This window comes from Nilaparvata lugens, chromosome 1 (genome assembly GCF_014356525.2).
Source record: "Nilaparvata lugens isolate BPH chromosome 1, ASM1435652v1, whole genome shotgun sequence".
In the NCBI taxonomy this organism is placed as follows: domain Eukaryota; kingdom Metazoa; phylum Arthropoda; class Insecta; order Hemiptera; family Delphacidae; genus Nilaparvata; species Nilaparvata lugens.
The window spans coordinates 29,088,508-29,100,342 of record NC_052504.1 but is presented as its reverse complement, the minus strand read 5'-3'; the positions used below and the strand labels follow the sequence as shown (position 1 = coordinate 29,100,342).

General features: G+C 38.0%; 1 protein-coding gene across 1 annotated transcript; it reads right to left on the bottom strand.

Moving 5' to 3' along the window:
* Positions 1–511: 511 nt before the first annotated feature.
* On the bottom strand, positions 512–6,071 carry LOC120349807. Its single transcript, XM_039420714.1, has 4 exons — positions 5,403–6,071; positions 4,859–5,075; positions 4,552–4,785; positions 512–996 (listed from the first exon to the last, which is right to left on the bottom strand). The coding sequence occupies exons 1-4, from the start codon at positions 6,069–6,071 to the stop codon at positions 512–514; spliced, it is 1,605 nt and encodes a 534-aa protein (XP_039276648.1).
* Positions 6,072–11,835: the final 5,764 nt, after the last annotated feature.

Below are 11,835 nucleotides of genomic sequence, written 5' to 3'. Positions count from 1 at the left end.
TGGAGGCCATGATAAAACCATGCTCCCTTTCAATGGGCCTTACGACTGTCATACTTCAGCCGGGACCGACAGTTTAACGTACCCATCCGATAACACGGGAGTGATCTGGTTAAAAACTTTTGGTAATGAGAGGATAGCCCCACTATCGTCACCAGTCGCCCCACTATCACCACCAGTCGCCCCACTATCGTCACCAGTCGCCCCACTATCACCGCCAGTTATATAGCCACAACACCTACAGGCATATAGCTTTGATTGTAGGCCTACATACTCAAGTGGCACTCGGCCAGCATATTTGTCTTTTAACTTACCAAGCACCATTTTGTTTGCATCCGAGTAGCATGTAGCATGGGTGGTCTGCAGGGTACTCTGAAGTGTCAAAGATATCTTTAAGCTGCTGGTTGTTGATGATGTCGTTGTACATGTCCTCTGTCTTGACAAGGTAGAATAAGCTATCAGTATCTTGATATAGGAGTTGAAGACGGTCCTTGTAGATGGGCTTCATCACATCTTAGTGGAATTCATACATGAGGGTTTTGCTGATGTCGAGCACTGATAACCCTATATAGATGGGCTTATTGAGCTCCACTTTCTCTTTATGCATCGTAACAGCACAGATATTCTCGCCAAAGATGATGTGGTCCTTGTACACTGGTCGAGCAATCAGTTTCTTTAATCGATTCTCGTCATTCACTAGCTCCATACTCACCCTTTTTCGCACATTCTCCATCATCTTACCAAACACAGCATTGTTCATGAGTTTGAAGAAATTTTTCTCAAACTTATTCTTCGACTGCTGTCGAAGTCTGGTGTTTAGCATGATGTAGGGTGCTAGGAAGTCCTCCTGCTCAAACTGCACACCTTGTTGAACTTTAATGATTTTCAATCCATGCTGTACTGCCTGTTTTAGGGTGTGGTAATGACATACATAATGTTCGTGATTGCTTAGAGCTGTCATGAGTCGTATATGATTAGATTCAAGAGTTTTCTTGTTCTCTGCAAGAAATGGGAAGTCGTTATTCTCATCATGCAATTCGGTACTCAATGTCCACCTCTAGAATGTATCCAATCTCCTTATCATCCCCTAAACCTGTAATACCCATTGTTACTGCTTCCAATTCAGTCAGATGTCAACTCAGTCAAATGTCATTGATACCAGATGGTGATAAAGAATCATCAGTAAGTTTGCAGTATGATAAGGGAAAGTATTATTGTAATAATGTTTGAGAAAGTAAAATACTATTGAATGTATAAACATTGTAATATGATAATAAAGAAATAAACCCTCATTGGCTGATCCACTGTCTAAAACTACTCTCATGTAATGATGTAAACATGTATGAAATAAACCTCTTTTTTTTGTGTTAACCATTGATTGAGAGTTTCATTAATTCATATAGTTAAAAAATCACCTTACTTTACTTTAAGCATTGTAATTTCAACGACCTCCACTCCACCTCCCTCTGTCACATGACCAATGGCCACCAGCATTAAGCACTCTAGCTCAAGATGGTCATGCACGACCTGCCACTCTACATGCTCATGGAGACCTATCACTCCAGATCAATATGTACATGGTAGACCTACTGGATCAAGATGTCCATGGAGACTCTAGATCAACATGACCATGCTGCTCTAGAGATCAAAATGGTATTGAAGATAGATATTTTCAATGACTCCCACTCCATGTTCAGACATGACATATTTTCAATGACCCTCACTCCTCCTGTCACATGTCTGTATGGCATAATTGGGTGTCCACCCAGTGGTCAGTCAGTCAGTTCAATTACTGATCAGTCTGATCAGTACTGATCAGTCACTGTTCAGTCACTGATCAATAACTGAACAGTCACTGATCAGTCTGATCAGTAACTGATCAGTTATTGATCAGTCACTGTTCAGTCACTGATCAGTCTGATCAGTAACTGATCAGTTATTGATCAGTCACTGTTCAGTCACTGTTCACTTACAGCAAGCTGCAATGAGCTTGGACATAGTTGTTAGAGTATACATAGTATAGGAGTTAGAAGAAGGCTAGAATTGCTCATTATTGCAATCAAACAGGTATATTGTAGGAACAATAGTTAAGAGTACAAGGCACATCCTGCACTATCAACTCCTATATAAATTTCTCTTGGAAACATTTATGGATAGTCATATAGTGCTAACAAAGTAAAGTATTAGTGAGTTATGATATTATATGATGTTATGAATTGAAATTTATAAATTTATTAGAATAAATTGTTTTGTTTCAATTCAGAACTTGGATGAATCTGAATTCAGGTTCATGATCTGGGAATTTCTATCAGAATCGATGAATGGGAGAATACAAAAAAGGTACTTGGTAACTTCTATTCCATTTTAATAATTTCAGAAGCCGTACAGAGAACAGTGAGTATATTAAGTTAATATTGGATTATTCAATTTCATTTCAGTATAAGGCCGACGATTTTCATTCAAGAATGGAGCTGATATGACAGACAATTCCACTTTAGTCAATATCTTTCAAGTTATATTACAACTTGAATTTCTACTTTTCTCATTCTATCACCCCAGCATCAAATTAATGCAATCGGTAGTTATTATAATGAAATCATATAGAGCTCTAATTTTATACAAAATTGGCATTTCCAATAATGTTTCACTATGTATGGATCTCTCAATTAAGCTTTTCGCATTCAATGTGTGAGTTGTAACAGTAATGCAGCAGTAGATTGCTGTTAGCGAAGTGTAGAACTAGATAATTTGCACCGCATATCCTGTTTCAATTTTGATAAGAGTGAAAGGAATAAACACTTCATAATAGAAAAAATTCACACCTGGACTAAGAATAGAGTTCGCGGGAAATGATTCACACCGCATATATCCTGCTTTTATTTTTATTAGAGTGGAAGGAATAGAGGAAAAATTGTTTTGTGTGAATGAGATAATAGGATGTTTTTCCTAATCATTGAATGGAAAGGATATGTGGTCAAGAAGTGGAGCAATTTTTAGAACAAGAAACCATAAACAGCTTTACTCACAAACTTATTATTTATATACTTTTCTCATTGGAAATATACATATCGTCTCCTAACGATAAAGTCGGCTTATCCATAAGGAAATATCCTACACAATCCCGTTTTTTCATAGAAGGATGCTTCCTATTGTATTTACTATACCTTAAATGTCTAAGAGTGCTTACTCTAGAAGTTGAAGGGTGTATGGAATAAGATGTACAACATTTTCTCTTGAAATAACACACTCTCTCTTTTATTGATACATAACTATAATATAAACTGAGCATTCATATGAATAATACATTATTTACATTACAATTCAATAAGATTATTCACATTACAATTCATAGATTCAGTCCAATATATCGAGAACTATCCAGTGATATAATTCACCCAATCTATCACTTATTTTGCAGAATCCTCTGCTGAATGAGAATTTCAAGATGGCTGCTCCCTCGCATAGGTCGGTATAGCTTGACACTTCGGCATCATGAAAGATGGATGTTAGTGTCTCTAGAAAGTTTTGAGCTGTTCCAAACGGTTCTGGTAGGTCCTTATCTCCAAACTTCAGAAATGGTTGTACAATCCATTGGTTGCTGGTTACTAGTAGACAGTCTCCACACTCACACATATCTGCTTGTTCCACTGCAGGCTGATGTTGGCAGTGGTAGTGGTAACAGCAGGAGTACTAGCTGGAGTAGTAGCTGGAGTTCTAGTTGTAGCTGATGCAAGTTCTTTACAGCACGGTGCACAGACCTCAACTGATGATGACGCTTCCAAAAAGTCTTGCGATGTGAATGTAGGGCAAAGACATGTGCGCAGTGGATTTGTTGACACTTCCTGGCATGAGGTATGACTCACTTTTCAAGCAATTTTCTCAGAATGCTGTACTGGGATGCATCACCATCTATTTTATAGTCATTGGTCATATCAGCAAGCTCATCATTTGATAAGGGACGTGACCATTTAGCAGGGATAGTACTGCTTCCTGACTCATTGACTTTATCAATGAGCTCATCATGTGATGAGGAATGTACCGTTTAGCTGTGTAGTACTGCTAGCTGCCTGAACCTTGGGAATTTCTTGAGAGTCAATCATCTCTTCCTCCTCATCCTCCTCCTCCTCCTCCTCCTCCTCATCCTCCTCATCAATGTGTGCTAGAGTGGGGATCTTGTAATGTCCATGTGCAAGAGTTGTAATTCCATCATCTAGAATATACCTCTTCTCATCAGCTTTGCTCAATGCCTTCTTTCTCATGACTTGGGTCATGATCTGATGTTTCCTAGTGCCAAACATCACTTGTTCTCTATAGATATCCTCATCACCATATAGACAATCTAGATAGTCTTGGAATCCTATGTAACGTTCAGCATCTGGATGCATTTTTGAGAGTTCTCACCCAAGTATTGGTCTCCTCACTCCTTTAGCTTTCTTTATCAATCCACTTGTCAGCTGATTTGGATCACTATTGTAACACCTACAGCATATAGCTTCGATCGTAAGCCTACATACTCAAGTGGTGCTCGGCCAGCATATTCATCTTTAAACTTGCCAAGCACCATTTTGTTTGCATCTGAGTAGCATGGGTGGTCTGCAGGGTTCTCTGAGGTGTCAAAGGTATCTTTCAGTTGTTGGTTGTTGATGATGTCGTTGTATAGGTTCTCAGTTTTCACGATGTAGAATAAGCTGTCAGTATCCTGATAAAGCAGTTGTAGGTTCTCTTTGTACGTAGGTTTCATCACATCGTAGTGGAACTGGTACATAAGGGTCTTGCTTATGTCCAACACTGTCAAACCAATAGATAGGTTTGTTCAGCTCCACTTTTTCCTTATGCATCGTAACAGCGCAAATATTCTCACCAAAGATGATGCGGTCCTTGTACACTGGTCGAGCAATCAGTTTCTTCAATCGATTCTCGTCATTCACTAGCTCCATACTCATCCTTTTTCGCACATTCTCCATTGTCTTACCAAACACAGCATTGTTCATAAGTTTGAAAAAGTTCTTTTCAAACTTATTCTTTGACTGCTGTCGAAGTCTGGTGTTTAGCATGATGTAGGGTGCTAGGAAGTCCTCCTGCTCAAACCGCACACCTCGATGAACTTTAGTGATTTCAATCCATGTTGTACTGCTGTTTTAGGGTGCGGTAATGACATACATATCATTCACGGTTGCTTAGAGCTGTCATGAGTCGTACATGATTAGATTTAGAGTTTTTTTGTTCTCTGCTAGGAATGGGTCGTTGTGCTCATCATGCAATTCGGAAGGGTACTCAATGTCTACCTCCAAGATGTAGCCAATCTTTTGAACATCTCCAACACCCTCAATACCTCTGCTCACCCCCTCCAACTCATCTTTCTCCATCCACTGGAATTTCCGGCATGGAAGTGGTTGGCACATTGCCCAGCCGTACAGGTTGTTCGCCTCTGTGTACAGGAGATATGATGTAGGCTTCTCGGGGTCAATAGGCGCTCCTGTGTAGGCATTGTTGGCTACAGCATGACGGTGTATACAATTTGTCATTCCTCCTCTGATACCTCGCTCGATAAACATGTACATGTCATAGTCAGTAAGGAGCTCAAGCTCGACTTTAGTATATTTCAGCATGACATCAAAGGAAAAGCCTGGAGATGTAAAGTAGTGAGCACAATCCAAATCATAAGTCTTCATGCATACATCGTGGAAGCTCTCAAAGACATCAGCCAACAGGAGAACATCTGTTTTCAAGTATAGGTCACTGTATTCTCCCAGAGTTCTACAACTGAATTGGTTCCACACAGTTTGAGCATGTTCATAATCATCATTGCTAACACTCCTATCAACCAGCTTGCTGAAAAATGCCTCTTTGGGTGGTAGCAATGTTTCTTTGAGTCTCTGCCATGAATTGCAGTAGTCGTATGGAAACACTCCTTTCCTTGAGACAAGGCTCAATTTGTTTCCAAACACCTTGGCAGTATGTGGCAGCACTTTGGACAAGTATTCTGGATTCGATGCTGATTTGACTAGGTTGGTGACCAGATTGTCTAAACTATCAGGTGTAAACCGGAATGTATCGATGAATCGAAGGTGCATTTTTGGAGATATTTGTTTGGTGAATGATATATACTTTTCCGATGAGTTTGGGATGACAGACAGCCGATCCTTATCTCTACCCAGCTCTGGAATAATGAGGTGTGTATCGTAGTTTGAAGAGTTGTGGAGAAACACTGGTATGAATGATTGTCATTCTTGCTGCAGGTTGCATTTCCGGCATAATGCATTCCGGTAGATACCAGTTATATGACAATGGTCATACACCTTATCTTTATTGAACCGTTCATTGCAGGCCTCACAAAAATCAGCTGCATTATGTCGTTCTTTCTCTCTTTTGGTTAGTGGGAGCAACTTGATATTCCTGCAGTCAATTGCCTCATCTAAATCTTTTGCATACATGGTGAGGGTCTTCATGAAATGTTCGGCGGCATCAGGACCCCTGTAGACAATCAGCTCATGAGGATTAGGTTAGTGATTGTCAGCCAGAATCTTCCAAATATGGGTCCCGCACAAAGTATAAGCAGTAACTCATTGCCCGATGATACTGGATAACTTTGGTAGCTTCACCAATCCATTGTTCATTGTCTTCATCAGGTTTCTCCAGGATGCACTCAAAATCGGCATATGCTACAACAGGTACTCTATACTTTTGCACATGTTTCTCAACTTCAAGGTTGGAGGTTTACCATCTTTTCCAACCTGTGGCATGATGATTCTTGCTGTATTATTGCTAGCACAATACTCCTCATGCTCAGCCATCCTGCGTTCTCCATCTCTGTCAAGGGTGTAATGGGTGAAACATCGTCTGCAGATGATAATTTTACTTTTATGTTTTGTGAGTTGGGATCTCACAAGTCTTTCAAAATTTTTAATGTAGCAGTAGTGGCTATTTGATTTATGTTCATTGTCATCCTCAAGGGTGCTGTTTTCATCATCATCCCTACTCTCACAGAGGAGGAGAAGATCAAAGTGATCTGCCTTCATTGCATTTCCAACTCTTCTTGGAAATATAACGTTCTTCTCATCCACACCATAAATATTAACTGATACCTCCAGATTATCTTTCTTAAATATATCGATTTGACTGATGGTAGTGGGAAATCCAATGCCTGAAAAGTTGTATCTCTCTTCCAATTGATGGTATCGGTTGTTGACTCGTTCAGGATTACTGCCTTGTACATGTTTGGCGAGGATAGCCCATTTGAAACATTGCTGGTCCTTGTTTATAGGATTGATAATTGCCTTTCGTGCTGATAGAAGAGGTGGAAGACTGATGTAGGATGATCCACGCAGTGGAATATATTTGCTAATCCTGATGAGCAATCCATCGATGATAAGCAAACTCCATCCACTGGAATTTCCTTCGAATTTCAACTCCTCATCCAGTAGGGTCATGCACGCTTGGTTGATGATGTCTGGAAGATTGATGATACTGAAGATGGTGTAGTTTGGAGTTTTGAAGGCGACATTCTGAAACTCTTCTTGATCGAAGAAGGTCTTATCAAGGGTGCTGCGGAAATATGTTGCCTCCAATACTAGATTGAACTTTATTGCTCCATGTGTCTGCAGTTGTTGACTGATGATGTGAACAATTTCATCCTTCAGACTGCTCAGAAAGGTGTGGAAATCTTTCACAGGCAGGCTCATCCTTGTATGCATTATTGTAGTATAGAGTCGTGAGTCGGGATTTGAATGCCTCCTCCAGGACAACAAACTCGTCCACTGAGTTTGCTGTTTGCTGACATCGTACAGCTTTGCTCATCTGGAACAATGCAAAACAATATTGTATTAGTATGGTATGCAGTATTCAACTCTATATATAAATCACTATCAACGGATGTGGGGGATGAAGGTGGTGAATCGGTATCTAGGATCATGGGTTGGGGATGGAGTTTCATAGGTGTTTATGTTCTAGGGATGATGGTCCGGAGCTGTATGGGGGAATGTGAATGGGGGTCTAGGATCTACTTTGTAATCATACGTTTTTAGGTTAGGATGGATTACAACCACCAACTCGAAGAACCTAATTCATAATTAAACTCATAACTTGTATGTATTGGAACCTAATTCATAATTACACTAGTCATTTTTGACTATGTCATTTACTCTATGTATTGGAACCTAATTCATAATTAAACTTGTCATTTTCGAATTTAAGTCATTTTAGAATTTAATTGTCAGTCTCAAACCATCTACTTCAAAATTCTACTCTTTTGAACTTAATTGTTAAATCATGAATATAATATAAATATATATAGAACTATAAAATGCACTGGTACTTACTCTTGATGTTGATAAAGATGAAAGTGATCCAAAACCAATATACTAAAATCACACACACGTACTGGTGGTACACACACGTACTGACGGCATGACTGCCCAAGACACAATGTCCCACTCCTTGCAGAACAACTCCTTTCATACCCCAGTTCAGGATCCGGAGGGAATTTTTTTTCCCTTTTTTCCGTTTTTTCCCTTTTATTTTATTTTTTTTTTTTAATTTTTTTTTTTAATTTTTTTTTTTTTTAATTTTTTTATTTTTATTTATTTTTTTTTTTGTGACCTTGAGGTTAGGGTGGTTGACCTGGATGACCTTGAGGTTAAGGTGGTTAACCTGGATGACCTTGAGGTGGGTGTGGTTGACCTGGATGACCTTGAGGTGGGTGTGGTTGACTTAGATGACCTCCAGGTGGGTGTGGTTGACCTGGATGACCTTGATGTTAGGGTGGTTGACCTGGATGACCTTGAGGTTAAGGTGGTTAACCTGGATGACCTTGAGGTGGGTGTGGTTGACTTAGATGACCTTGAGGTGGGTGTGGTTGACCTGGATGACCTTGAGGTGGGTGTGGTTGACCTGGATGACCTTGAGGTTGGGGTTGGTTGACCTGGATGACCTTGAGGCGCCTGGATGACCTTGAGATAAAGGCCAGTTCTGGGGCACTTGTGCCCCAGAACCGGCCTTTTTATACTACTAGTGATAATAATGACCATTCCCCAAATCTCGAAGTTCAACCATGCTTGGAGTTTTTAGAAGGGTCCTAGAATCATTTGGTAGGTCATGGTCAATAGAGCATGACTATTTGAGCATATAATTATATGCTCATATAGGAGTGGGATGGAAGTGACAAAATTCAGTACCACGCCAGCAACATGGCACCTCTGTGAGAATTGAGCTAAACACATCATCAAAACCATCAGTTACACATACTCAGATAGTTGGTTGATTCCTTATAGGATTGACTAAGCTCCAGATAGATGAAGCTTGAAAAATATCCTAAAATTACATGATTCCTCAATCTAGGGGCTTACTAGTAGAATCACATTCTGTAATGAAAAATAGAAGAAATTCAGTATCTTTTTTTAAGGCCACTCATTAAAAAAAACAACGAGCAAGAACAAGTCATTAAAACTATCAATAAATAATAAAAATCACTATACAGAGTGAGTCATATGTATTGGAACTCTTCAGTAAGTTGGTTGTTGTAGATATGATACTGTAACTTTCATGATAAGTTACTTTCATGACATTGGTCGAATACTCTATCTTTTGACATACAACTGAATTTCCCCTCATAAGGTGACTTAGGTGGTGACTTACAGGTTGTAACTCGACTATTTTAAATGTAAACACCCATTGTGTGGTACAAAATTTTGAAGGCCTTTTCAAAACAAGTGAAATGGCATCAATAAAAATGTTCTATGATACTTGTATCCAGAATGGCGGCTGAATGAATTTTGAGTTCTTAAAGAGATGATAGGTTAAGTAATGAAACTTGAAAGCTGTGAATGAAATGCAAGGCCCTGAAAGCAATTTCAAATGATAAAAATAATATTCAACTTCCTTAAAATTACACTTCTCAAATGATGTCTGCTACTCTTTGTGCCTGACCTTTATAGAGGTAATAAAATAAAAAATAATTTGAAGAAAATTTTTGGAATTTTAAAAGTAGGACAGCACATCTATAAAGGAAATATCTGAGTCTATACTATTTGAATTCATGCAGGCGAACGGGTTAGTCAGGAAAACTGCAATAGATTTTTGCCATGCCTGATTCAATTGCCATCCACTATTTTAGCACTACAATATTTTAAAGCAAACAAAATATCAACAATACTGACACGAAAGAGAATAAGAATCATAATTAATTTGACAAGTTACATTACCTTTATCCTCTGATCTGGGGGCGCATTACTATCCTTACATCAGATATTAATACATCACTAAACCAAATAATATCAATTGCAAATATTAATTTCAGAACAAAACTCAAAACAGAAAAACCCATACAGAACCCAAATTTCATCAATAACCCCATACACCAATTTTAAACTCACACTTTGATTGACATTTTTGTATAACCCTTTGTATCACTGCACTGCACTTGGTTGATCATTTCCAACGTGTTTCCTTTCGATGTTATTTTGTTAATTCGGCGTTTTCTTCTAAGAGTTGAGTTGATGATGTCAAAAAGTCATCTTGCGATGCTGAACCTCCATCTCCCGAATCGGACTTACGTCAATTGTGGTCAGGTATCATCCTCGGGACCTCTTACGACATGCCTTGTTCGTGGAGTCCATGATGGTATGAAGTTGTGTCTTAAAGCTGGATTTTGAAGGATTGAAACCTGAACCGCTGTAAATGAATCTTTTTATGACATTAATTTTAAACTCCTCCTACTATTCATAACTCGCTAGAACAGGAGTTATTTCTTCATTCAATCACAATTATTGTGTTATTTAATTTAGATTTTATCTTCATGCTCTGATTTCATTCTCAAAATTTAACAGATTGAATTTAAACAAATTTACATGCCAGAGTTTCATTAATATACAATGCAACATTCATGAAAACATACATAATAAATTAATATAATGCTTTTAGAAAATGAATACTTCAGAATAAAATTATGTCAATTTTTATAATATAAATTGATATAATATTCTTTGACAGAATCCAAAGTCAGGGCAGTGGACTGTGAATGATAGTTGGTATTAATACCTACAAATAAATCTCTGAATTCTGTGCATAAAAAAACTGATAGCTTGAAATATGGTGAGTACGCCAATAAAAGACAAAATGAGTCAACAAGTTGAGATTTGATATTAATAAAATAATAGGCAGATGGCCACATACAAAAACAAGTGTAAGTAGATTAAATCGAATAAAATCTTTAGATGAATTTTATTACAACATGTAATAAAACCGTCAGAAAATAAGCGATTACAAAATTTTGATGAATTTAAGTCAATGACACTAATGACCATTGAAGGCTAACAGCAATTGATAAGGTACTGTCAATGATACCTGAATTGAGAATAGAAAATTTTAAGTGATACAATAATAAAGTTACTGCTGAAAAATTCAATCTTAATGATTTCAAAAAGGAATAATAACAAATGACAATGAGATGTAGATAATGCTCTGTATATTGAAATGGTTAAATGATGATTGACACTAATACAAATAATCTTAGAATAATTGAATGTCTCGGTCGACATTAACACAAGTAAGTAAGTTCAGAAATGAAAACACTTACATCTGGATGAGCTTATCATCATTTTCTTAAATTCATTCTACATAAATTCATCATTGGAATTAGCATCACCCTCATTAATTTCAAATAAGTCCTCCACAACTCTTCGACCTGCTTCAATGTTTATCTTCTTTTTTTCGTTGCCTAGATGAAGTTGTCTCATCTGGATATCATATAGTCTTTGAAATGCAAATGAATGACTCTGTGACAGCATCAGTTGCATCACTTCCCTCTTCGTTGTCCTTTGGTAGACGCTCGAAGATTTTGTA